At 63.1% G+C, this 25,693-nt stretch overlaps 6 protein-coding genes across 7 annotated transcripts in view; 3 read left to right on the top strand and 3 right to left on the bottom strand.

The window, feature by feature from the left end:
• Positions 1-672, bottom strand: part of CHLRE_05g238270v5 (uncharacterized protein) — a 1,646-nt gene extending 974 nt beyond the window's left edge. Inside the window, exons 1-2 of the mRNA XM_043062309.1 lie at positions 438-672; positions 19-153 (exon numbers count right to left, since the gene is read on the bottom strand). Of these exons, the coding sequence (XP_042924873.1) occupies positions 19-153; positions 438-566 (264 nt within the window). The 5' untranslated portion in view covers positions 567-672. The remainder of the gene's footprint in view (positions 1-18; positions 154-437) is intronic.
• Positions 673-802: 130 nt separating this feature from the next.
• CHLRE_05g238280v5 (uncharacterized protein) lies at positions 803-3,144 on the top strand. The gene is made up of 3 exons (XM_043062310.1): positions 803-940; positions 1,189-1,269; positions 1,709-3,144. Exons 1-3 carry the CDS (start codon positions 914-916, stop codon positions 2,321-2,323), a joined length of 723 nt encoding a protein of 240 aa, XP_042924874.1. The 5' UTR covers positions 803-913; the 3' UTR covers positions 2,324-3,144.
• A 118-nt stretch (positions 3,145-3,262) lies between these two features.
• Positions 3,263-10,447, top strand: CHLRE_05g238290v5 (uncharacterized protein). The gene is made up of 17 exons (XM_043062311.1): positions 3,263-3,555; positions 3,676-3,803; positions 4,134-4,298; positions 4,600-4,773; positions 4,838-4,859; positions 5,154-5,231; positions 5,506-5,613; positions 5,833-5,983; positions 6,187-6,524; positions 6,755-6,927; positions 7,193-7,393; positions 7,712-7,789; positions 8,051-8,203; positions 8,478-8,673; positions 8,952-9,083; positions 9,398-9,521; positions 9,801-10,447. The coding sequence occupies exons 2-17, from the start codon at positions 3,799-3,801 to the stop codon at positions 9,920-9,922; spliced, it is 2,220 nt and encodes a 739-aa protein (XP_042924875.1). The 5' UTR covers positions 3,263-3,555; positions 3,676-3,798; the 3' UTR covers positions 9,923-10,447.
• Positions 10,448-11,131: 684 nt separating this feature from the next.
• CHLRE_05g238301v5 (uncharacterized protein) lies at positions 11,132-13,521 on the top strand. Its single transcript, XM_043062312.1, has 2 exons — positions 11,132-11,421; positions 11,773-13,521. Exons 1-2 carry the CDS (start codon positions 11,310-11,312, stop codon positions 12,420-12,422), a joined length of 762 nt encoding a protein of 253 aa, XP_042924876.1. The 5' UTR covers positions 11,132-11,309; the 3' UTR covers positions 12,423-13,521.
• Positions 13,522-14,688: 1,167 nt separating this feature from the next.
• CHLRE_05g238311v5 (uncharacterized protein) lies at positions 14,689-17,927 on the bottom strand. 2 transcript variants are annotated; one of them, XM_043062313.1, is made up of 4 exons: positions 16,987-17,927; positions 16,464-16,765; positions 16,119-16,190; positions 14,689-15,843 (listed from the first exon to the last, which is right to left on the bottom strand). In XM_043062313.1, exons 1-4 carry the CDS (start codon positions 17,249-17,251, stop codon positions 15,694-15,696), a joined length of 789 nt encoding a protein of 262 aa, XP_042924877.1. In that variant the 5' UTR covers positions 17,252-17,927; the 3' UTR covers positions 14,689-15,693. The 2 variants fall into 2 exon arrangements, with proteins under 2 accessions (XP_042924877.1, XP_001697724.1); XM_001697672.2 differs by having other exon boundaries at positions 16,987-17,347.
• A 584-nt stretch (positions 17,928-18,511) lies between these two features.
• On the bottom strand, positions 18,512-25,597 carry CHLRE_05g238322v5 (uncharacterized protein). The gene is made up of 11 exons (XM_043062314.1): positions 25,182-25,597; positions 24,692-24,789; positions 24,196-24,317; positions 23,414-23,536; positions 22,921-22,989; positions 22,296-22,388; positions 21,579-21,671; positions 21,072-21,158; positions 20,571-20,681; positions 20,253-20,345; positions 18,512-19,811 (listed from the first exon to the last, which is right to left on the bottom strand). Exons 1-11 carry the CDS (start codon positions 25,388-25,390, stop codon positions 19,665-19,667), a joined length of 1,245 nt encoding a protein of 414 aa, XP_042924878.1. The 5' UTR covers positions 25,391-25,597; the 3' UTR covers positions 18,512-19,664.
• Between the last annotated feature and the right edge of the window lie 96 nt (positions 25,598-25,693).

The following is a 25,693-nucleotide window of genomic DNA, read 5'->3' on the forward strand; positions in this document are numbered from 1 at the left end:
CTCCCACCACTGCAGTGCGTCTGCGGGCCGGCCGCGGTCCAGGAAGATGCAGTGGGCCAGGGCGTGGCTGAAGCGCGGGTTGTCAGGCCAAGCAGTGACGCTGTGCAGCAGCAGCTGCTCAGCCTCCGCGTGCCGGCCCTCCGCCGTGGCTTTCTGCACGCGCGCGTGTGTGTGTTTGGTTTTGGGGGCGGGGATTGGGGTTGGAGGTCAGCAAGGGGGGTTGCGGTGGGGTTGGCGTGCAGGTGACGCGGAGAAGGGGGAAAAAAGGCACTCGCTAGGCGTAGCTGCTACCGGTGTGTATGGCACGGGAGCCCGCCACGAACGCACGCGGCACGCCCCGGGGTCCCGTGGCAACCCCAATGACAGCAACACGCTGCGATCCTCCCCTCGCTGCCCCCCTCTGCTTTGGAGGCGCGATATGGCCCCGGCGCCCGCACCTTAGCTTTCTCATAGGCCGCCTGCGCTGCGTCTCTCCGGGTTTTGACCTCCTCGCGCTCCTTGTGCGCCTTTGGCGCCCAGTAAAAGACGTTTGGACGCACATGGTGGTCAGTAAACTCCCAGCCCATTCTTTGGCGGTCGTCCTTGGGAGAGCGACTAGTGTTTCATTACAATTGCGCCTCACAGCGGTTGCCGGTCGCAATGTGGTCAGTTCGTGTTCCGTATTCCTGTTTATGCATTACTCGTGCTCTGCGAGCAGCAAAACGTTCGCGGGGTTTCTGCAATCGGGCCTCCGCGATGGGTTTTCCTTAGAGACCCCGTTCCCAGCATTTTGCTACATTGAAATACAACCTTACTTAATACCTCTGAACGATAAGAACAACGAGACCTTCTAAAGAAGCGTACAAGCCAATACAACAGGTTAACAGCAAAGTATCGGCACCCGTGTATAGCCACCTTTGACGTCACACTAACGATGGCGTATGCGGCAAAAACCTATCAGGTATGTGGGTGCACAGTATGAGCTGCTTAGGGGGCATCGCTATCGTCAGCCGCGGCCATTGGCGTTCGCTGTGAAGTCGAGCGCGCGCCTAGTACGTTGGCGGCGCTTCTAGGCATCCCAGGCGCGGTCCATGCCGGGCGCTGGCCGGAAGGCGCTTCGCTGCGACTGCGAAGTTTTGCCGTCAGCGGCTGCCCTGGCGCCAACGCCGCTGAGACCCCCCTTCCCTTGCTCGCGCCGCCGCCCTCCAGAGGAACTGGGGCTATGACCCGCACGCGGATGACTTCAACGCCCGTGTGGGGAAGATCCTGTCTGGCGGTCTGGACCTGCAGGTGAGGGAACAAGGGGATAGGGCGGGAAGAAGACTTTGAAGACTGTGGTGACGGAAGAACGGCAGTAACGCCCGAGCAATGGCAGCCGCGCTGGTCGGGACTTGGGGGTCATGCCTCAGCTTCCACCCGCACGCGGTCCTGGTGGGAACACCCGCACGCGGTCCTGGAGGGAGCACCGGGCTCCAGCGCGACGCTGCCGTGTGCATGCTCTCGCCGCCGCCACGCCCGCAGCACAGACTTTCGCCCGCAGGAGCACCGGCACACTCACCCCACCCCAACCCACCCCACTCCAACCTGCACCCCCACCCCAACCCAACCCAACCCAACCACCCATCCACCCGTCCACCCAACCCAACCCTACCCATCCACCCATCCCACCCAACCCAACCCCCACCCGCCAACACAACCCATCCACCCGTCAACCCAACCCGCCCCCCAGGCCAGCATGCGCAGCAAGGCGCTGGGCGAGCTGGCGTCCACCCGCGCGTTCGAGGCGGCGGAGCAGGAGGCGCAGCGCACCAGCTACGTGGCCCAGCACATGCACGACGACCCAGGCATGAACGCGCGCGTGCCCGACTCCCGCAAGCCCGGCAGCGGCGACGCGAAAGGCTTCGTATGGGTGGACGAGAAGGGGCAGTACATGGGCCACGTGGTGCCGCCGCGGGCAACCGTCTCGCAGCAATCCGGCACGCAGCTGCTAGGGGCGGGTACCAGCGCCAGTGGAGCCATGGCGACAGCGACGGCGACAGTGACAGGCGGCGGCGGCGGTGGCGGCGGCGGCGCGACGCGCGGCGGGCGGCCAAAGGTGACGGAGCGGCAGGCGGAGGTGATGGGGATGGACCCTGTGGGTCGAAGCATGCACCTGTGGCGGCGACTGAACCCGGGGTGTGTGGAGGAGACGACGCGGCTGCCGCGCTCCACCTTCACCGACCACTTCGGCTCCAAGTCGGGCGTGCTGGACGCGGAGGTCCCCGACAAGACGCACCACCTGAAGAAGACGGACTTCTCAGAATACACGGAGGTGAAGCTCAAGATCATGCAAAACCTCAAGTAGTATTTTGTTGTGTTTGATTGCGGGGGCGGAGTTGGGGGGCGGGGGAGGGCACCGTGATGGATTCGTGGATGCGGCAGAAAGAAGAGAGGGTGCGGTAACTGGGTGGGATCTTGGGTGCGCGTGGTAGGGGGCGGAGCTGCCCAGCGTGTGGTGGTGTTCGTATGCTGGCGCCTGGCGGCTGCTGGCGACTGAGCAAGTGCTCAAGATAAGTGAGGTCGGCGGGGCTGGTGAATCAATAGTTGTTTTTGAGTCCAGAAACTTGGCCCGGGACCGTGGAACCTGAGACGGCACCCTGACTGGAAGGTGCGTGGAGCGGCCGCAGTAACATGACAACCAACAACATCGATGACAGGATTACAGGATTATGGCGTCGTATGTGTGGTAAGACACGTGCTGACGTTTCTGAACGGCACACCGGAAACTTTAACTTGGGATGCTGCGCGTGGAGTTTGTGTACATAGGGCTGTGGGTGGATGAGCCCGTACGCATGTTTGATGCACGGAAAGGCTACACGTGGGCCCATTTAAGAGGTTAAAATAGAATAGGATTTGAGTCATTTGACAGAGGTTTCAAGTAGGATAGTCCACGCAGGTTGCTTGTGTGCAGGCAGGGCTCCAAACCCACGTGTGCCGGTTTCCGGACCAATTTGTTGCGGCCATGTTGAGTTTCGGCCCGCACAGTCAAGTCCAGTGCTCTGGTAGTGTAAGTCGAACGCGTGCGTGGCCATATTAATCAAAGCAAACACGCTCCACCGTTCTTTTGCGCCTCCCGAAAAGCCGTATATTGTTACCCCACGTTGTTTGCTGTGCATCGGGTGTGTGTGTGGGGGGGGGGGGGGGGGGGGGTTGGGGTGCGCACACCGGCACGCGAGAGCAACTTGATGAATGATGCATTGTTTTATAAGTTGTTTTCGCCCCCATACCGACCCCGCGACCAGACGTTTGTTCTGAAAACAGCTATAGGGAACCCGTGACGCACTGGCGCCAGGTCGCAACCCGTGACGAATAAAGATCTTGCAATCTGCAATGCAGCAATCACCCATTTATAAGGAGTGCACAACGTTACAGACGGATGCTGGTCAAGGAAGTAAACGTCAACGGCTCAACATGGCCATCGATCAAGGGGGCCCCGACGCGGGGCCGCTGGCCTCAACGGACTATCATCGCGTATCGGCTCGAGTGCTCGAGATTGCAAATAAACTCCGGGCTTTGGGTGTCGACAGCGTATTGCAGGTGCGTGACTGAGTTACGCCTGGAGTCCTCACCCAGGGTCCACATCGCCGAGAGCAACCTGTCTATGGGCTGGAGCAGGACGCTCAATAAGATGTGGGTGGCTGTTGCCTTCGCACGCAGGTGCCCACGCTGGTGATTGCGGGCGACCAGTCCAGCGGCAAGAGCAGTGTGGTGGAGGCCATTGCCGGCGTGCCCCTGCCGCGCTCCGACGGCACATGCACGAGGTGCCCCACCGAGGTCCGCATGAGGTGTGGCTCGGGCGGGCGCTAGGCCGTCAGTCGGGGGCCGGCAGGGCGGCACACGCAGTGCGGGAGCATGCATGGGCATGCCTTGCATACAGGACATGGCGGCTCGGGCCGCGCGGTGTGCATGAGCATGAGCATTTACACGGCGTCGTTGTACTAACTCCTTTGAGTCCAGAGGCGCATATAGCAGAACAAAACAGCGGCGTCTGGTACTTAATAATTACTGCATGATGTACGGTATGGGGCCTCAAAAGTCGCCGACAATTCAAGTGCCAGTCCAGTACGCCAGGGTCCACACTCCACACCACTTTGCTGCCGTGGTTGTCCTGGCAGGACACAAGCTGCGAACGCCGACCTGGCGAGCGACATGGAGTCTTCAGGAGGCGGGGAGGACGGAAGCGGCATGGAGGAGGACGGGGAGGGGGCTGCCAACGGCGCGGATGGCAAGCGGCGGCCGGCGTGGCGATGCCGCATCAAGCTGTGCCGCGACTACGACAGGTGGGCGGGTTGTGCCGCGACTACGACAGGTGGGCGGGTTGTGCCGCGACTACGACAGGTGGGCGGGTGGGTGGCGGGCCAGGCAGGCAGGCAGGCACGTGCGGCGAACTGTCTCCAGTGTGTGCTGATAAGCTGTGTTAGCCTGCGGTACCGGACCCGGGCCGCTGTGCCTGCTGTGCAAGGGCAGCGCGCCAGCGCCCGTTGCGTGGGTACTTACCTGCATAGTGCGGTACTTGCTCTTCATGCCTGGCCCCTCTTACTTGAGCACAAGCAATGCCCACACGCACACACACGCACGCAGCGAGGACAAGCCGCTGGCAGAGAAGCCGCCCGAGCAGCCGTTCTGCGTCGTGAGGGACAAGGCGCACATCGCCGCCTGCGTGTCGGCCGCGCAGGCCGTGCTGCTCAACCCGCGCGCCGTGGAGGCGGCGGCGGGCGGCCCGCAGGCGTTCGTGCCCGAGCTGTCCAGCGCCCAGCCCGGCCGCCGGCCCGCGGAGTCAGCCACGCTGCGCTCCCTGGGCGACGCCACGCGCTACGAGCTCGCCTTCACATCCAAACAAGGTGGGAATGGTATGGTAGCTGTGCGGCGGCAGCTTGCTATGTTGAGACGTGCAAGCGGCGACGCAGCCTCTGCCAGCTGCAGCCAACTCACTCCGCACGCCACCTGCTGCCGTTGAATACAAGTTTTCACATGCGCTCTTGCTGCATACGGCATCCCCTGCCATGCCCATCCCTCCACGCCCTCCCTCTCCCACTCCCCCTTACACACGTACATACACACACACACACACACACACACATTCACACACACTCCCCCTCACACACGTACATATATATATATATATACACACACAGGTGGTGCTGGAGATCGACGGCGCCGAGGCGGACCTGACCATCATCGACCTGCCTGGCATCATCCACGACCACCCCAAGGTGGGGCTTTTGCTTGAGGCCTGGGGCATGAAGACTCGCTCGTGAATGTCCTGATGTTGCAAGTCGACCCCGTACCTGTCGAACGGCCCATGTTGTCCATCCTCTGCTTTGCTGCCCTCCTTTTCCCCGCTGCTACCCGTCCCACTCTCTTTCGTATGCGTCTTCCGGCTTGCCTCTCCATGCCAACCGTGTCATGAGTTGGTGCGAACAACCCTTCATCCGTGTCCCCTATCCTCCCATCCCACCATTCCTCCCCGCCTCCGTCACCTTCCAGGGCCGCCACCTGGTGGAGGTGGTGGAGCGCATGACTAAGACCAACCTGGCGCCGGCGCACCACATCATCGCCATGGCGCTGCCCGCGGGGCTGGACCCGGAGACGCAGGTAGGTACGGGTGGGGCCTGGGGGGAGGGCGTGGCGGGGCCGTGTGTGTTTCGTGTGATCTGCTGGTGTAGGCTGATGCAACGCACCAACTGCGCGCACGCCGCACCCCGCACGCCCCCAGCAGCCTGTCAGCAGATCTGCGTGTGTAAGTTTCCATGTTTGTTCCCTTGAATCTGAGACCACTCCGGTTGCCGTGTTGTGTCCGTCCCTTCGCCCCAGGCCATTCGGCTTTGGGCACGCGAAGTGGACCCCGACGGTCACCGCAGCATCGGAATCATCACAAAGCCCGACATGATTGCGGAGGAGGCGCACATCGTGTGCAACAAGCTGGTGAAGCTGGTTGGAGCCAGGGGCGAGCTAGGCCCAGGAGGTTAGTCAGTGGCGCGAGGTCGGGCGACCGGGGGGAAGGGTACCCGATCGAGTGCGACACGGTCTGGGACCAGCACCAGCGCGGCTGTGGCCGCTGTGGGCTGTCCTTGCTGTGGGCTGTCCTTGCTTGATATGCACCTGGTGCAAAGTAGAAATACAAGTCTGCTCTTTATGAGTATTTTGGTGTGCCTTACGCATGCGCAGGCACGCGGTCCCAGCCCGATGGCCATCTGCGCCTGGGCTACTACGTGGTGAAGAATCCTAGCCAGGAGCAGCTCGTGGAGGGAATCACGTTCGAGAAGGCTCGCGAGATCGAAGCTCGCTATTTTGCTAACCATGTGCACTGGCGCCCAGCCATGGCAACCTCGCCCGGGCTGGTGCAGCGACTGGGAGCGAACGCGCTACGCTCCGGGCTGAGCTTGCTGCTGGTGGAAAGGATTGAGGAGCAGATGCCGGCGATGCGGAAGAGCGCGCGGGAGCAGCTTGACAAGCTGCGTGCTGAGCTAGCAAGCCTGCCGCCGGTGTGCGTGGACCCCAACCATGTGAGAGGTCCTTTGACTTGCGGAGTCACGGAACTGGCTCTGGTAGTGCCTTCTCTAGACAAGAGCCTTGGCATGGAACACCTTAGTCACGGGTGACTTCCGTTGTTGACTGTGCTGGAAGCGGGGCGCCAAGCAAGGAAGCAGTTCCACCTCACCCAGCTAGCCAGCCCCAAACCGCGCCCTGCTCCCACGCTGCAAATCGCACCGTCCCGAACACCCCACACCCACAGGAGCTGTTCCAGCTGCTGTGGCGGGTGGCGGACGGCCTGGACGCGGCCGCACACGCGCGGTCCGACACCGGCGACCACGCCTTCTACCAGCTCATGGACCGCTTCTATCGCGAGTACGGCAGGCACGTCATGCGCAGCACACCCGCCTTCCTGGTGGGCACCACACTGATTAGGTGCGTACGGGCGTGCGTCGGCTCGTGCTTACACCTCCGCAGCAGCCTGTTCAGCTCGTGCCTGCCTACGCGCGCATGTGCAACAGGTTGCATGGGGCGTGAGCTATCATATGTCGTTTTCCGCGTGCTGCCGGCATGCCAGGGACGTGTACAACTTGCGCATTGCACACCCGACATGCACGTACGGGAGGCTACCTGTCGCCAGTCCACCTGGCCGCAACCCACACCCCAGTAACCACCACAACGCACCTGACCTACATAACAGTGCGCTCAATAAGTCGGAGAAAATGATGGGCGCGGGCGGCGGCGACGACGGCGGCGACCTCGACCTGCAGTCCGTGCTGCCGGTGATGAAGCAGGCGGCCGGCGGCGGTGCCGTCACTAGCAGCGAGCGGGTGGAGGCGGCGCTGGCGGCGGGCAGCGAGGCGGTTCAGGAGCTGCTGTCCAGCAACCTGCTGCCGCAGAGGTGCGATGGGGCAGCAAAAGGGGCAGGGCGGCGTTGTCCCGTAGTGAGTCTAGTGACACGTGTACGGTATGTTGTACCGCAGAGGTGGTCGGACCTTTCCATGACCTGCGCACACGCCGTACCCATCCAGAACCGTACCGTACTCTTCGCGGCACGCAGCCGTACGTGTCTGACTCGATGTGCTAGGTATGGGTGCATGACCCAAGGCGCCGTATGCGACGTGAACGTGCGTGACACAGGCATGCTGTAAATGTTGCACGGCTGTAAGTCCATGTCGGTTTCCCCCGCGTGTGTGTGCCGTGTGTCCCCGCCCGCCAGGCCCATGACGCTGGCCGAGGTGTCACGCCTGCGCCAGCGCCACCTGGGCCGCGAGCTGCCCGGCTTCAGCCCCTACAGGTGGGGCGGGGACCGGGGGGGGCGGGGGGTTGCAAGGATTGGTACAGAGAAGTGTAGCGAAGTAGACAGCAGGGGGGGGGGTAAAGTACCAGCCCAAACTATACCAAATTCAATGCAATAGAGCGAGGAGGAGAGTGTGGCCTATGCTTTGACAGCGGTGTGGCACGGGGGGCTGTAGATACCCGCCCAAACTAAACCAAACCCAGTGCAACAGAGCGAGAGGGACTGACAGCGCCGTGTGGCTCCGCCTGCGCCGCCCAGTGCCATGGAGGAGCTGCTGCGGCGCTTCAAGGGCCAGTGGCGGGAGCACGCGGAGGGCTGCCTGCAGGAGGTGGAGGCGGCGGTGCGCGAGCTGGCGGGCAAGACGGTGGCGGAGCAGCTGCGGCGCTACCCCAAGGCCGAGCGCGTGGTCGGGTGAGGCCGAGCGCGTGTGATTTGCGGCAATGGCTTCGTGGGGTTGCTTTGAGCAGGGTGGAGGGCGCGTACGGGACTGCGGCGGGCTGCAGCCCATTCTTCGAGGTGGCTCGCAGGAATCGCAGCGAAACATCAGGGAACAGCTTCGGCGGCGGAGCTCGTGGGTGCCGCTGAAGAACCAATAGTCTGGCTCCATATATACGCCCTCCGTACGTGCCCCACACGCGCCCCACACGCACACACACGTACCCACACCCACACGCCCCCCCCACAGCCGCGCGCTGTCCAGCCACGTGGACACGCTGGTGGCGGCGGCGGAGGCGCAGCTGTCGGAGCTGCTGGGCATGGAGGACAGCGACGTGTTCACACTGAACGACCACTACCTGAGAGACACGCAGAGCACCTTCCTGGCCCGGCTGAAGCGCGCCTACCTGCAGCCCCAGGCGCTGGACGACAACAGCAAGTACCAGGTCAGCCACGCGAACGCACCGGCGTGAAGTGTGTGCGGCTGCGCGGTCACAATCTCGGTAGGCCGCAACGCCGCATATGCAATGCGGCCGCGTTGCAGCACGTTCTACATGCGGCTTGGGAGCTGTGCTGCAGCACTCCGGTTGCTGGGCGTTGGGCGACAGTCGTGCCGTGCCGTACTGTGTCGGGAAGGGGGGATAGTCAATCCCAGATTGTATGCGAGAGATGTCCTGCATGCCATTGCCATGACCATTGCAAGCTCATGGCCGCTTGCGTTCAGGTCCAGAACTTGCTTAACCAGCTGGCGGGCTACGGCGTAAAGTTCACCAGCTACGATGCCGCCTTCCTGGCCCAGCCCACGCCGGTGGATGACGAGCTGCACATGGCCGCCTCCTGCCTCGCCTACTTCAAGGTGCGGGTTTTCGGCGTGTAACGAGCAGCTGTACCATTCACATCATGGCCCTAGCTTGGGATGCGCCACTGCTTGTCCTGTCGCCATGCCTCACTGCGCAGTCCCCAGACCCTCTGCACCGGTGCCGTTCGTCCGCGCATGCATGTGTCGACCCTCTGTCTTCTGCACACACACACACACACTCTCACACACACACACACACATACACACACCACGCACACTTATCTACTCCGGCGCTTGGGCGAGCGTCCTTTCGTTCTCTTATGTCAACAGCACACGCAACAACACCAGCACCCGCGCACACACGCGTGCAGGTGGCCTTCAAGCGCATCCAGGACGAGGTGCCCATGGCCATCCGCCGCACGCTGCTGCGCCGCCTGGGCGACCGGCAGCAGCTGGAGGCGGCGCTGAGGGGGGAGCTACCTGACGTGGCGGCGGGTGCGTGGCGTGGCGGGGCGGGTTGCAGATACCGGCCCAAATTAAACGGAGCCCAATGTGCGGCGGGGCGGTGGACTCCAAGTTGTAGCCGAGACCAGGGGCCCTAAGCCAGCAGGGGCCAGGCGACCTTGAGCGCATTGTTAATGCTGGCCTGCCATTAAGAGTTTTGCACTGCCGCGTTCTGTGCCTCCAACATTTGTCTCAAGTCTCTCAACTTGTTGTGCCGTACCGTGGTGCCGCCGGCGCGCCGCGCTGCGCGCCCCCTGTGCGTGTCCGCAGAGGCGCGGGGGCTGCTGGAGGAGGACGCGGCGGTGTCGGAGCGGCGGCGGCAGTGCGTGGATATGGAGCGGCGGCTGAGGGAGGCGCTGACCGTGCTGCACAGCCCCGCGACGCAGCTGTGAGCGCCGGCGGCACAGCTTGGTAGGGGGCGTAAAGGTCGCTGATTTCGTCACCGGTTACCTGGGATGCGGTGGCGGCAGTTACCTAATCGTGGCTGGTGGCACTTGAGGCAGTTGGGGAGAGGGGGCCGGTACGGTGCTCGTGGCGTTGCAGGTGTTGGAGGGGAGGCGCTGTGAGGCCGAGGGGGCAGATGTGCGCGTGCGTGCGTTCATTAGGCGGGAGCGGCGTGACCAGATGGGAGGCGTGCGTTACGGCTGGATGTTGAAAGGGCAACCCACAGGAGGTTTGGGGAGTTTGTACGGAGTTTGAATGGTGGAGGCCGGAGGCGGCGCCGTTGCCTTAAGCGCTGGGGACGATGTAGAAACCCCACACAATGACGTGCATTGCGGAACTAATGCGTACGTAGACCAGAGCGGAACTGCGGAAGGCGGAGCCCAAAAGGGTGCGACACGTTCATGGCTCCATACCGGTGTACCGTTCGTGCCTTGCGCTGCGAGGACTGATACACCGTGTAACAGTCAAGTCCCACACCTGCGCAACTTCGGAAAGCAGGGAATTTGCTGCCGTTCCCTGCTGGTGCTACTCAGCAAGCTGTCTGCTGGCGCTGCAGGTTACGGAACACAGTGCGGTCACCTCAGTGTATGGCATCTCCGCATGCCCGATTGCCCGTGAAGCTCGTTGCAGTTGCGAATTGCCCCTGCCCGACCCGACCCTACTTGGGATAGAATCTTGAGATCCTGCATTGGAATAAAGTCAATCTTCTCAGACGACCACGCTGCGGTGCGGTACGCATCGGCACGCCTGTATCGCAGGAATGGCACGAGGAACCCTGGGGCGGCGCTTGGGTAAGGGACAGTGGGGCACACGTATACGAAGGAGGAAAGTCTGCATAGCATGTGCATGCCATGAGCTAGGGTCGGGCGGACGGGGAGGTTGGCGAGCTGGGCGAGGCCCAAGGGCGCCCCGCACTCCGCAGCCCCTGGCCCCCGGCTGGAGAAGTTGCGCAGGGCCAGACCGTGGCGTGACCGACCGAGACCCACCCGCTTGTCAGGATGCTTACAGATCAGTACAACCATCAATAAACATACAGTTTTGTGGGCTACGGGCGCGCGAGGCCAGGAGGCATCTGTTGCAGCAGATTGCCCTCGGCGCGATCAAAAGGCCCATAGTTGCATACTCACAGGCTATATAGTTGTATACTCCATACAATACATACGCAAGAGACCACTTGGAAAGCTCTCGGAACGAGGACCCCTTTGAACTTTGACCCTTTGCGCTTCTTCCCCGACAACAACGATGGCCTCCGCCCTTTGCTTGCTCAGCTCGCGGTGTTGTGGCACGCCTTGTGTCAGCATCCAGCGCGCTGGGGCTCGCCCAGTCGCGAACACGATGCCGCGGTCCAGTCAGCCACGCCTCGCCTGCGCGCCCCTCTGTGCGGTCTCTGGCGCCGGCGACTGGCGGACGCACTCGCAAGCTCAGCCCGCCCTCTGTAACGGCGACGGTGAGCGTTTCGGTGGGGTGCCCAGCATCTCGACAAGGGCGAAGCGCTGTTAGGGTTTCAGTTGCTCGCCGGGACTTGTCGCGTGCGTGCGTTGGCCCTGACTGTGAATACGCGACCAGTCTCTGTATGGGTTCAGTGAGGAGGTAGCCCTTCAAGGGCTTCGTCGCCAATAGCCTGATCCTCAGGGTCGCTTCTTAGCAGCGCGGTCACTTGTCCGCCAGCGATGCAGCAGCGCGACGGCTGTATATTTTCTCAATCGACATTCTCGCGACTTTCAACGCTCGACGGCTCTGTGACCACACTCCACTTGACACTCTCTGTTCGCGCCACCTCCTTGCTGCCCGCCTGCAGGCTCCGGAAACCACAACAGCAACAACAACAACAACGGCGGCAACCGCATCGGCGGCAACGGTGGCAACGGCGGCAACTCCGGCAGCGGCGCCGGCGGCTTCGACGACTCCTGCAGCTCCCGCCGCACCTGGGGCTACATGCCCCGCGGCGCCGCGCTGCTAACGCACGCCACCCTGGGCGCGCTCGCCATCACCGCCATCACGGCGGCCATGCCGCCGCAGGGCAAGGCCGCCGGCTCCCGCGCCAGCGCGCCCGCCGCCGCGGCCGCTTCCGCGGCCCAGCTGAGCTCCTCTCCCACCAAGGACTCCCACATGCTGCTGCACCCGCACCACACCATCTCCGAGACGCTGTCCTCCCACGCCTACGGCGAGGGCTCGCCCATGCGCCCCCGCTCCAAGGTCGTGCACGTGCCCGTGCGCGGCTCCACCCTGGTCGTGCCGCTGGCCTGCACCGGCGCCGCCGGCCGCGACGGCGGCAGTCGCGACGCCGCGGTGCGCCGCGTGGGCGGCGCCAGCGCCGGCGCCGGCGGCGGCTTTGGCTTCCTGCACCGCGCCAAGACGGTGGAGGCGCCCATCGAGCTGAGCGACGGCGAGGTGTCGCTCATGGCCAACCGCCAGTACCGCGTGCGCGACAGCGTGTTCATTCACTAGGCCGGCCGACAGGCAGGGGGCCGCAGCGCGGAGCCGCAGGCAGGCAGGACGCGGGGAGGAGGCTTGGCGTCGTGGCGGGGCAGCTGGGGGGAAGGAAGGCCAGCAGTCAGGGCCTCGCCGGCGGTGCAGGCCCTGAGCAGCAGCAGCAGTCTCCAGGGGAGGCGCCTGTGGCGGCAGCAGCGGCGTGAAGGCAGCGTGCCCGAGGAAAGGTAGCGGCTGTAGCGGCTGGCAGCACAGGGAGGAGGTCGCATCCTTTCTAGGAGAGGGAAGGGACGGCTGCTCGTAAGTGCGCTTCATCTGATTTTGGACGGCCCGAGCACTAGCCTTGGCGTCTGCCCGTGCGGGCGGGGCGGGGCCTGGCCGGGTCTCGTAGGCTTATGTGCACGGTTCATCTGTGTGAGTGCGTTTCCGTGCCCCCGTGACTTGATTATTGTCAACGACGTGGCCATTTTGCAAAAGAGAAGAACTTGTGCGGATGAGGAACAACAATAAAAAGCTGTTGAGGATGCGGAAACGGTACATAATCGCTGTTGGACGCAGCAGCACGTAGCATAGGCGGTGACGAAGGTGATTTGCGCGTCTCGTGTTCTATGGGGGAATGACTCGCCAGTTGCTTGTTTATTCTGTTTCATGTTTGGACTCCTGTTGGTACGAATCGTCACGGTGCTGGGGGGCGTGTGTTGTTACGCCGCGCTGCAGACACTGCTGTTCATGCTGCCGAGCTAACACGTACGTCCCCCGCCCACACTACGCGTCTCAGCACTTCGTTAGGAATCATGACACGCCGTGTGTTGGATGCAGATTTGGGACAGACAAATTGTCATCATTTTCGGTTGGCTAGCAAAATTTCTCTCTCGGTTAGAAAGCGCTTCGTGATGTATTTCACCAGTGTACTTTTAAGGCAGACGAAGTGGGTGCACATTGGTGGTTGCTCCTCATTTGCGGGGTGAAGATGGCGCAACATGTGTGACGTGGTGAGGGCAGAGCACCTGATAAAAGGCGGTTCGTGTGGGTTTCACACGCGGCCGTGCCCCGAGCGCGGCATGGCATGCAACCCATGCAGAAATCCAAGCGCGAGATACTGTAACATCTTAAAGGGCTTTCGTAATTCGCACATCTCGCACACCTCGAGCCAAAGCGGCCCAGATACACGAGCAATTAACGTTGAATGCGCGTGCGCAGGGGTCCTGGCATATCCCCTTATCCAATCCATGCGCCATGCCGGGGATCGTGCAGCATCACTTATGGCACCGTGCCTTGAAGTTGAGTGCTGCAAACCTACACCAATTTTACCAAAGCCGCCGTTGCTAGCCGTTGCTGCCGCCGTCATTGCCACCCTTGCGCGTTGGTTGCGCAGTGGTGTCGGCATATCCTTCCATACGTCAAACAGGCTTTCAACAATATGCAAGAAGTCGGGACCCCAGCCCAGCTTGTTGTCGCCGCAGTTGTTGGTATTGATGTACTGAGGCAGGTTGGCAGGCGTAGTCCCAGACCCGAACATTCAATCCTCGTCAAGGCAGGACTGCTCGGCTGATATAACGCCGCGGCCTGGAGCGGGCAAGGCGAGGCGAGGCGAGGGAGGGCCGAGGGCACTGGGCCGAGGGCACTGGAGAGAAGGGGGAGGGGAAGCGCGGGTCAAGGCTGACCGCGGCGTGACGGTGCAGGCCCCAAACGGCCAAAGCTGAAAGGACCAGAATGCACAGATTGCTGATAGGGCGTCTGTGGCAGGACCGTGCAAGCATGAAAAATGTTGTGAGGTACAGGAGAACTACGTTGTCATTGGAGGAAACAGCAGCCGGCGGCACATCCAGCGCATCGAAGCCCCATGCCACCGGCACCGCGCCCCCTAGCCGCCTACTCCTAGGTGTTTGGTATGGCGGGGGGAGCGTCCTATGGGAGCAAGCCTACTAGAGCTAGAGTAGGCCGACGGCGCTGCAGGCGGCACGCCCCTGGGGTCCAGAGCAGGGTGTTCGTTCCCCACGTCACTGGCTCGTGAACTGCGTCAGCAGGTCCCTCTTGTAACCAATGCAATCTCCTAGGCGTAGGCGGACACCACACACGGCTAAGTGCGCGAACATGGTGCATGCCCTAGCCTGCATGTGCCTAAGGAGCCTCCGCTGTCTCCAAAGCTGTCTCCGAGACCAAATCCCAAGTGGGGCCGTCATGACCTGCTGATCTGACTTTCGCTGTGTCCTCATGTGACAGTATGGCTACACGGCTGCTGAACCGCACTGAACGGCTGCGCTTCCTGGCCAGATGATTAGGAGTACCAAGATGCTTACAGGGCGGCCCTGCCCGCCACAGGCCGTGCCCTTGTGCTATATGTACGCTTACTCTCTATACCTTTCTCTCTCGCTCTGTGAGCAGCAACGCAAGCGTGCATGCCGACTGCACACTGCTTTATTTGGGTGCTGCTGCCCACCTCACCATGAAGGAAGGACCCACAACCAAATGCATCAAAATCTGGCAGGACTGGCATCCACGCATATGCCCATTTCCAAACGTCGTTACAGCCACATGTGTAGCGCCTTTGCATCCATCATGCCTACAGTGCGTCCTCGAATGCAAAACACACTCGACACGTTGCGCACGTGCGGGTGGGCGCATGGCCCCAGGCAGTGATTTACCCAGAACCCTCACACGTCTGCACAGTGGCTCGGCGCCGAGGCGTCCGCACACGATAAGCCAGCACCAGCAAGGATACCGTTAGAAATATCAATGGTCTTCTCTCTCTCCCATCCACTTCAGCAGCCGGTATGCATACATGCATGCGTCTTCAATGTTCATGCCTGCTTGTCGCAGCCATGCAAGCCGGCGCATCAGTGGCAAACACAAATACAGATGCCTCTTGAGCGTACTGATGACACTTCAGAAGAAAAGCTGGGCTGGGCTCTCGAGGGCATGGCAACATCGCGGCATGCGAAGCACGTGCGGCTTAGTCCACGTCCACGCACACAGGGTGCGAGCGGGAGCGCGTCCTGACACCAGACACGGACCAGGCAAGCGCGCTGCGCCATACACCCCGCCGCAAGCACCGGCCAAGAAGACGTAATATAGACTCGATCAAAGCAGTTTGCCATGTCATCACAAGCGGGCTGCTCCCTAGGAATCCGTGTTGCCGGCCCGGCTCTCTTTGCCCGGCGCCGGCGGTTAGCAATGTTGTTCAGCCGTGATCGGGTCAATATGGAGCGATCATCTCGCCGGCAACCCGCGCCCTCACACCCGGCGTCTCCTATCAAGGCTCTGATGCTTTTGCAAAAATGCAAAAGACTTAGTTGACCCGCATGCTCTCGCGCACACGGTACTGCTTCTCCGCAATCATCGACACCTCGTCGTGGGTCAGCTGGATGGGAGCGTCCACGATGCGCACGCGGCCGCCGCCCGACAGAAAGCCGCCGTTGACCGGGCTGCGGGACAGCAGCTGCGGAGGAGGGAAGCAAGAGGGGAGGCAGGGGGGAGGGCTGGGGAAGTGCCGTGCTGGATGGATGGATGTGGACTCCTCCGCAGGCCGCGGCAACACCTGCGCGCTACACTGACTTGCCGACCGCACCAGGCGTGTACTGGCGCTGTGTCAGCAGGCCCCTTCCGTAGCCCTTCGCACCCGGTCAGCACCTAACGCCGCCGCCTCGCCTCCGCTTCCCACCGCTTCCCAACAACCTGCCCCGCCCATTTCATAGTGAACGAAGACCCTCTCACCTGGCTGTCGGGCAGCGACGCCTGGGTGAGCGGTACCACCAGTGTGCTGTCGCGGCCCACCACGTGCACAACCTGGGGGATGCAGAAGAGGGGAGGGGAGAGAGACGGGGAGAAGGCAGTGAGTAGAAGCAGGCGGGGAAAGCATTCCAAGGGTTCAGGCCGCAGGCACGCCGCCAGCAGGGCAGGAGCGCGAACGGGCGTGCCCAACGCCACTGCAGCGCGCTGGCCGACCCTACACATAAAGACAACTTCTAGGCAGCTGCCATTTACACACAGGCCACAAACCCAAACCTTCCTAAGTCCCAAACCCAAATCGTAAGCGCCCGAGGTCCAAGTCACACCCACCTTGGAGCGGCCGGAGCTGCTGCGCGAGCCGGTGGACACGCGGCCCAGCGGCGCATCCGCGCGGGAGGCGCTCAGCAGTCCGCTGTTGGGCGACACCGCGGGCGAGGTCGCCGAGCTGCCCAGCATGGCGCGAGACTGCTCGGGGAAGGCAGCCACCAGCGCGGTCAGCGCGAACGCGCCAATCAGCGCGCGGCCCATGCGCGACTCCGGCATGCCGAAGTCGCCGCTGCTGAAGCCGAAGCCGCCGTTGCTGCCGCCGTTGTTGCCGCCGTTGCCGCCAAAGCTGTTGTTGTTGATGCGGCCTGGAGGGGGCGAGGCGCGGCGAGGGGCGGGTCAAGGCCGGCCATGGGCTGACAGGACAGGTCTGAAAGCCGAAGCGGCCAGACCTCAACGATCCCGCGCGATCCAGAGCTCATTGGGTATGTTTAACAATTGGGTTCATCATTCGTCGACATCGTTTTGAATTGCAACTATCCTCTTGGCCTCCCGGTCTCCCAAGGAATCGCATGAATGCTGCGCTCACCGGAGTTGTCGTCGCCCCCACACGACAGAAGCTGACACGAGCCTCCGAGCGTGTTAGAGCCCGCCGCGCCGCAGGCAGAGCTAGCCAGACCCGCGCCGAGCTCCATGCGGGCGTCGAAGCGGGTCATGCCCACGAGGAAGGTGCGCTTGCGCGGCGCCTTGGTGGTGGTGCTGCGACGGTAGTGGCGCGACGGAGCGGCGCCCGTCAGCTGGGGAGCAGAGGCGGAGGCGCCCTGACGGGCAGTACACGAGAACGTCGGGGCCATTGTCGTCGGAGAAAAGCAGCGACCTGGGCGAGCGAGTTTGGGGGCGGTGGGTGGAGGTGCGAGTGCTGAAGGTGATCGGTGGGTGAAGAGCTGAATGTGAAAATGCGTATGAGAATTAGGTATGCCTCTGCTCGCTTATGTAGGGGGCCGGCCCGCAACTACCATCAAGGGGAGGCCTTGAGGCCAGCCTGTTGCACAGCGGGCCTTTCAGCCTGCAAGGGACATCGGTGAAATCCAATATCACGATGCGTATCATTTGGGGTCGCCAACGAAAAAAACAAGCGCGCTTGCGTGAAACTCTTGTTTCCGGAGAGGTGGGCGCGGCGGGCGTAGTCATGACAAACGCAGTAGTGGACCCAGAACGCGTAACTAAACATGCGTTGTTATTGAGACCAACTCTTTCATAGCGCGCGTGACTAAAACCGGCGACATCGACACGCAAACGGTTCCCGACCCAAGAACCCTGGACGCAACGGGCAAAAGAACCCCAGCTGCGCGCACGTGGTGCTCTTTTGCGAGGCGAATGCACTCGCTTAGCATACTTGTTGCCTTGGGTTTGCAACGCGCGGGCCGAGGGGCCGGGCCAGCAGGGCCATTGAGCTGTCGAATATGTCATGTCACCGCTTGGGGCTGCGTTCGGGCATTGGGCACCGCGCCTCCGCACTGGCGTCGAGGCTTCTCAGATGCTTGCCTTTTCCGCGGCAATTAGGCACCTTACGCGTCGGTCTACTCTGGGTGGTGGTGGTTGGCGTTTCTGCCGGAAGCTCCAGCCCAAAGGCCGGCCCGGCCGCAGGCCGCAGCAGGCCGCAGGGCCTCGCACGTCGCGTCAGGTCGAGCCAAGCGTTGGCTGTTAAAACTTCCCGCCCCTTTCCGCACAAGTTGCACATGTCGGTCAGAGGATCAGAAGGGCATGCCGATGCACCCCGTGTGGCAGTGTGTTCAGAGGCTGGGAATGCTGCTGGGGCCTCGGGTGTTTGGGCAGGCACACGCGTGCGGCGGTGACGCGCGGTCGACGGGTGGGCCATTCAACAACCCCCCCCCCCGTTCAGGGGGTGTGCGATGCGACAGGGTTAACCGGTTAAGGCAGGTTGATGAAGTCCCGTATGGTGCAGCTGATTCCCAGACCTAGCAGATGGCACACAATTTGCAACGGCAGTGCATGAGCGCGCGGGTCGGCGAGGGTCGGCGCTGATGGTCGAACGCCGGGGTTACTGTACCGACAAGTTGCTGGCTGGTTGAGGGGGGCGATGTGTCGGTGTCAGTGGAACCAAGGGCTTTTTGCAGTGCCGTGGCAGGCCCATGGAGGCCCGCGCACCGCGACTCGTCACCGCGTACCCCAGTTAACCGCCTCCCCCGACTTTTGCATCAATCACCTCATCCCCCCAGTGTGGACACGCGCGCCCCCGATGGCCCAGTCCTCCGTCTTCAAGCATGCCGTGGCACGACTTCACCGAATCAACATCACCGCCTGCCGTCTGGAGCAGCTCTGGCTTTTACATCAATCACTTTGCACGCTGCATCAGGGATTCAGGGGAGATGCTCTCCTGCGCTGCAAACATCCACGCCCCACCTGTTCACTGGTTGACCGGGACCAGTCCCTGCGTGTGCCACATGTGCCGTGCATGCGTCACCTCAGCCATCCGTTTCTACCGTGTTGGCCCGTCACCTTGTGGCTTTCCAACACAGCCACCACAGCCGGTTCCGCACCGCACCTCCTCACGTAAACATCTCACAAACAGGCCACGGGGCGCACACCCTACACCGCCCTCACACCGCACACACCGCTCACGCCTATGCACACACCACGGTACTCGCACCGCGGCGGTACTCGCGCCGGCTTGCTGCCTTGCCTCGGCCCCAACAGCTATCTGTCACGGTTCCGCGGGCAGCCAAGTGGGGACTCTCACAAGAGCAAAGAACGGCTTTGCATAATTCACCGTTCAAGCGTTCTCGAGAACTACTCACTCGAACACTCGCACCCAAGATCACAGGGCGGCTTTGCACGCCGCAGACCCTGCACCGCATACTCCTGCTCCCAACGCGCCTTCCTCAACAGCTGCGCCCAGCATTCAGCTAGCTGCGCCCTAAACAGCACCCAAGTTGCCAACGGCAGCCTTCGCTTGTTCACTTCGGCACCGCCATTGAAATCCAACTTGGCAGTTACACACATGACCGGCGCCAGTCCACCCTCACCGGCTCACTCTGAACGTGCCCACCTGCGTCGACCCTATCATGACCAGTCCACGAGTCCCCACAAGCCCTTTACCACTACGCCCTCACCACCTTGCCTCTACCACCGCAACGCCTTCGGCCATGCATTGCTCTCGCTCCTGCCCTTAGCTCTTACCGTCCTCCTCCTCCTGCTACTGCTCCTGCTGCTGCCGCCGCCGCCACTTCCGCCGCCAAACATGATTTACTTCCGCTTGAACGGCGGCACAAAGCCCATGGCGTCACGTGCGTCCGCCAGCGTGCGGTCCGCGGTGGCGGCCGCCGCCTCCGCGCCCGCCGCCAGCACCGAGTCAATGTACGACACGTCAGACATGAGCTGCCCGTACTTGGTCTGGTGGTACGACACGCGGTACGGTGCGATACGGTGCGGCGAGGTGGTGGCAGCCGGAAGTCGGCGGTACGGCAGATGGGTCCAATGATGCAGACCACGGAGGCAGGTGGGAGGGGAAGGGCGGGGCGGGTGCTCAGAGGTGTGTGTCGGGATGTGGAGAGGGATAGGGAAGTCCATTTCGACCATCGCTCCACCACTACATAGCACCAGTATACGGAAATCAGCGGTCGGTTGTCGCGCTCCCCTCCCTTTCTTCTATCACCTACGTCCTCCACCTCCATCGTACCGCCCTGCCCATCTTCTGACCCTTTTCCCCTCTCCACCTTCCCCATCGCCTCCCCCTCCCCCTCCCCCTCCCCCGGCTCCCCCCCCCTCTCCCTCTCCCCCTCCCTCTCCCCCCTCCTCCCCCCTCTCCCTCCCCCCCTTCCCCTCCTCCCCCACCTGCAGCGGCCGCAGGTGCTCCACCACCGCCTCCGTCAGTACGGGCTTGAAGCCGCCCCAGCGCATGCCGCCCACATCGGCCAGCACCTCGTCCTGAACGTCGCGAGCGAGTGAGTGAGCAAGTGAGCGAGCAAGCGCGTTTCGGTTGGTTGGATGCAGGATTTGTCAGGATATTACACACACACACACACACACACCGTCTGGGCGTGCCCTCGTTTCGTTTTTTAAACACAACGCTGGCCCCTCCCCCCCTCCCCCCCGACTGTTTCCTTAAGGGATTGGTTCAACGTTAACCCCCTCCCCCCCCGCCCTGCCCACCTTGCTCTTGCCGGTGCACAGGCTGTAGATGGTGAGCAGGTTGGTTGCCTCGGGGCGGTCGGGGTGGCCCCACTCCAGGCCGTCCACTGCGTCCGTCTTGCAGCGCTTGATCTGGAGGGGGATACACGCATTAAGTTTACGAAGTGAAGTCGTAGCCAGGTACAAAGGTACACAGAGGGGGAGGGGAGGTGGGTTACAATCATGATTAGTTAAGGAAGTGGTAGACGGTAGGCCATCTTGGGGAGGGAGGAGATGGGGGAGGTGCAGGGTGAGGAGGGGTGTGGGGTGGGTGGTACCTTGAGTGTGGGACCGCCGCTGTGTTCACACGCGGCTCTGGCTGGGCGCCCCCCCGCCCCTGGGTAGCCTTGCCCCTGCGTTTGCCGGTGCCTTGACACTGCCCCCGCTGCCGCCGCCGCCGCCACTGCCCCTGCGGCGCTGCACTTCTGTCCCCCCCCCCCGCTGCCCCTGCCCCCGCTGCCCCCTCCGCTGTCAGGCTCCCACCTTGTTTGCGATCTGGTCCGGCGTGTCCGTGAGGTTGATGCGCGTGTTGTCGTTCTCCGCACTCTTGCTCATCTTGGCAGTGCCGTCCTGAACGAGTGATTGAACCGATGACACAAGCAACAAAGACACAGCGACCGAGAGCGGCAGTGTGGAGGTGTGGCCAGGTGCGACTGAGAGCGGCAGTGTGGCGGGCTGACCTAAACATCCAGGTGCACGCCGCGCGGCGGGAAAATCCGAATCAGAAACCCGACTGCAACCCAGCTCAACCAACGGTGGAGGTGTGGTCAACGTTGGAGGCGCAGCATGACGGGTGCCGTACAAGGTGTGCAGCAGCTGCTGGTGCCGTGGCCCCGGCACTCGCCCCCCTGACCACACCGTTGAATGTGGGCCCCCGCCCCCCGTACCCATGCCCCCGGCCCCGGCCCCGGCCCAAGCCCAAGCCCTGCCCCCCCCCCCCCACCTCCACTCCCATCACCCCCAACCCCACCCCCCAAACCCTCACCCCACCTGCAGCGACATGATGCGTGCGCCCGCGGGCGGAATGAACACCTCGGGCACTTTGAACACGCGGCCGCCGCGCCCGCCGCGCTTCTTCCAGGGCTGCGTGTGCGTGCGCACGTGCAGAAGGGAGGGGGTGTAGCGGAGTGATCATATGCACGAGCCCAACGAACTAAGGCTCAATATGGGGTGGAGGGAGGGGCTGGGGTGGAAGGCATTGGGAGCAGGTAAGGGCATCGGGGACAGGGAACACGGAGGGAGGAAGGGAGGGGGGGGACCAGCGAGGAGCGGGGTTAGGGGAGAGGCTGCGGGGTCACGGGGTTACGGGTTAGGGGGGGTTTAGCCGTTCATAGAGAACGGAGTGACTAGATTACAAAGTATGAAGTGCTGCGTCCGGTAGGAGCAGCGGGATGGCGTCACTACGTGTGTCCTTGCACGGCCCCATGTGGCCGCTGCAGCCCCCGCCATACCGGCACGTCCCCCACTCAGGCGCTGGCCCCCTCCCTGCCTGCCTCCCTCCCTCCCTGCTGCCCTCGTTTTCCTGTCATCCCCGCCTCCTCTCCTATCCTTCCCCCCTCAATCTCCCCGACGACTCCTCGACTGTTGCGAACCTACTTCGTTGGGCTCGCGCACGTATAATTACCACCATCACAACCAGCCAACCACCCACCACGCACCCACTCCGCGCCACAGATGTACCCTTCCCCCCCCCCACCGGCTGCCCACCTTGCCGCCGAACTCGTTGTTGAACTTGTCGGCGATGTCGCGAGTGAGCTCCAGGTGCTGCTTCTGGTCCTCGCCCACAGGCACCAGGTCGGCCTGAAGGGGGGGGAGCCGTGCATGGGAGTTAATCAAGAGGGGGCACGGGGGCAGGCAGGGCAGGAGGCAGGGAGGGAGGGGGAGGGCAGGGCGGGCAGGGTAGGGGGCAGGCGGTGCCGGTGCGGAGGGGTTGCGGAGGGGGTGGGTGGATGGGTGTACTGACAGATGGGGTTGCAAGGATGTTTGGAAAAGCGGTACAGGATGCACTGAAGACTGCAGACGAAGTCGTTACCACATGAGCGGCCGTCCGGGGTGGGATGGGGCGGGTTTAGGAGGACCAACAACGGCGGGCGGGGGGAGGGAAGAGGGAGTTTGTGAGGGGCAGCGAGTGCCCTGACGCGGGATGCCCTGGCACGCGAGTGCCCTTCGACACGGAGTAACGGAGACATCTCCTTCCGCAGCTGCGGCTGCAGCAACTCCCGTCGTGCCACCTGTTGATTTCCCCTCATACTACGGTGTATTCCTGCCCGTTTCCCCGTACGAAACGCGTACGACGATGTCCTCTGCCGTACCGTAGACAGTACACACCCACCTGGTACAGCAGGATGTCTGCGGCCATGAGTACGGGGTACGTCATGAGGCCCGTGCGCACGTCCTCGCCCTGTGTGCCGTACAGCGGGCAGGCGGGCAGGGGCGGGGGTGAGTGGGTGGGTCGGGTGGGTGGGCGGTTGTGAGGATGAGCCAATGGGAACCGGGTAACAGCATTGGGAGCGGGGCGAGCGGGGGGGGGGGCGGGGGTTGCAGGCTCAGTGTCATGAGCACTGAAGGGGCGGCGCTAGCTCTTGGCAGCAGCACTGGGGGTGGGGGCGGCTAAGGACGAGATGGAGGGAAGCGAGTGCAGCCTTGCTGAACACGGTCACAACCGTCAACGCTCAGGTTTACACGCGCCCACGCCCCCACTACCCACTCACTCCCCTACCTTTGAGATTACAATAAATCTACCCCCCACCCACCCACCCACCCACCCCACACACGCACACGCTAATACACACACGCCCCCCGGCTCAAACCCCCACCCGCCCCACCTGCTTGCGGCTCTTCTCCTTGAACTGGATCATGCGGCCCAGCCAGCCCAGCGGCGTCACGCAGCTCAGCAGCCAGGCCAGCTCGGCGTGCGCTGGCACGTGGCTCTGCACGAAGATGGTGGCCTGGGAGAAGGGAGTGGTAGGGAGGGGGAGGACGAGGGAGGGGAAGGACGCGGGAGGGCTATTTGAGAGAGTGGTCGACGGTAGGAGGGGAGTGGGAGGGAGGAGGCAGGGAGGGAGGGAGGGGTTTGCTTGCCCGGGACCAGTGGCTTGGCCGCGGCCCCCTCTTTCCCCCTCGACCTACTTGTACGCCTGCCGCTTGCCCCCCCCCCCGGCTGGCCCCCTCCCCAGCCCTACCGCCGTCGTCTGAGTGCCTGAAAGCCCTGCAGCCCTGGCCCCCCCCAAACCCGCCTGCCGCCCTCCTGCCGCCATCACCTGGCCCCCTAGCCCCCCCGCCCCTGCCGCCACACCAGCCCCCGCTGCCGCCCTGCCGCCCCCCTCCCTCTGCCTTGGAGGTCTATACGATTTCGCCGCTGGAGCTGGAGCCTGCGCGGCGGTCACCGGCAACATCTGCGGTTCCTCCAAGACTGCCTCGGGCCCTCCCATTCTTGTCATCAACTAACCATGAATGCAACCCCAGGGTTATAACCCCCTCCGCGCCACCCTTTGCTGCCTCCTGCCGCTCCCTTCCCCCCTCCCCCTTCCGCCGCCCCCTTCCCCCTTCCCCCTTTCCCCTTTCCCCCCGCTCCCCCCCCCCCGCCCCAGCCCGCCCCGCCGCTCACGCGCTCCGGGTCTATGCCGGCTGCGATGTAGGTGGCGGCCATGGAGCGGGTGGCGGCGCGCAGCTCCACAGGGTCGTGCGGCACGGTGATGGCGTGAAGGTCCACAACGCAAAAGTAGTTGTCTGGGGGTTGCAAGGATTGGTACAGAGAAGTGTAGAGAAGTAGACAGCAGGGGGGGGCGGTTACACTCATGATTAGGTGAGGAAGGGGGAAGGAGGGAGGGAGGGAAGGAGGGAGGGAGGCTCACCATAGCTCTCCTGCAGCGCCAACCCCTCCTCCTACCCCAGAAGGTTTCCTTAGGGAATGGTGACAGCAACTCCTCGCCTCCTCCCACCTCCCTCCCCCTCATCGCTCACCGCAGCTCGCATGCAGCGCCAACCCCTCCTCACATCCCGAACTCTTCACCCTGGCATCTTTGGTTCTGCTTTCTTATTGGGAATGGCATACGGTCAACCATCCCCCCCTCTCCCTCTCCTCCCCGGCCCTGGCTCCTCACCGTAGCTCTCCTGCAGCGCCACCCAGTTCTTCATCGCGCCCAGGTAATTGCCCAGCGTGGGCCGGCCCGTGGGCTGAACACCACTCAAGATGCGCTTGCTGCGATGTTGTTGTTGGAGGTGTTGCGTTGCGAATGTGCGTGTGCGCATGTGCGCACATGGGGAGGCAGGGGGGCGGGGGAGGGCGGCGGGACGGTGAGACGTGTGGAGTTGTCCCGGCCCGACCCTCCCAGCTGTCCGAATCAAATGACGCCATTCCAACACATCTTCCACCAACCGGCATAACCCATGAGGCATTTACAGCCGCAAGTGAAGGTGGAACGAAGGCGTCTGCCCCGCCGTGGCTTGAGCAGCACCCGCCTTCGCATGGCGCCCTCCCTCCCGTCAACTCTGCGCTGTGCCCGGGTCCCCTTCCCCACACATTCTCTAGCCATCCCTCTTCGGCGCGCCATTTTCTGTCACCTTCCCCTTCACCCGTCTTCCTGCACGCACCGCTGCGCCACCTTCTCGCCAGTCGCCTTCTCCGGCGCACCAGCGGCTTGCGGCTCCGCGGCCGTGGCGACGGTGGCGCCCGCTGCCGTGCTGCACACGGGCCCCGGCGCTCCAGCGCGACGCCCAAGGTTCACCGGCGACGAGAACGCGCGCGGCGACCTAAGCAGCTGGCGCCTGCCGAGCTGCATGAGCTGCGTGGAGGTCTGCATCGTGCCGAAGTCCACCGCTTGCACGCGAGTCTATGTGTATCTAGGTCCCTATGATAGCTCAATCAGAGAGAAGACACGAAACTACGCGCGCAACTCTTGTGCAAGTGTGGCGCTCGTCGCTTGTGGACCAGTCAGGGCTTGCGGTTCAGATCCACGTCGCGTCAACCAAACCCGCAATGCAAGAACAAATGACCAAATGCAATTTGGGTGAGGTAGGCCAGCATGCGTGCAATGAAAACACTTATGCGATGGGCACACAGGGCTCGAGTCGCCCATCGCGAGCGGGCTTTCCCAGCCCTGGCG

The sequence above is a fragment of the Chlamydomonas reinhardtii genome, chromosome 5, assembly GCF_000002595.2.
Source record: "Chlamydomonas reinhardtii strain CC-503 cw92 mt+ chromosome 5, whole genome shotgun sequence".
Classification (NCBI taxonomy): domain Eukaryota; kingdom Viridiplantae; phylum Chlorophyta; class Chlorophyceae; order Chlamydomonadales; family Chlamydomonadaceae; genus Chlamydomonas; species Chlamydomonas reinhardtii.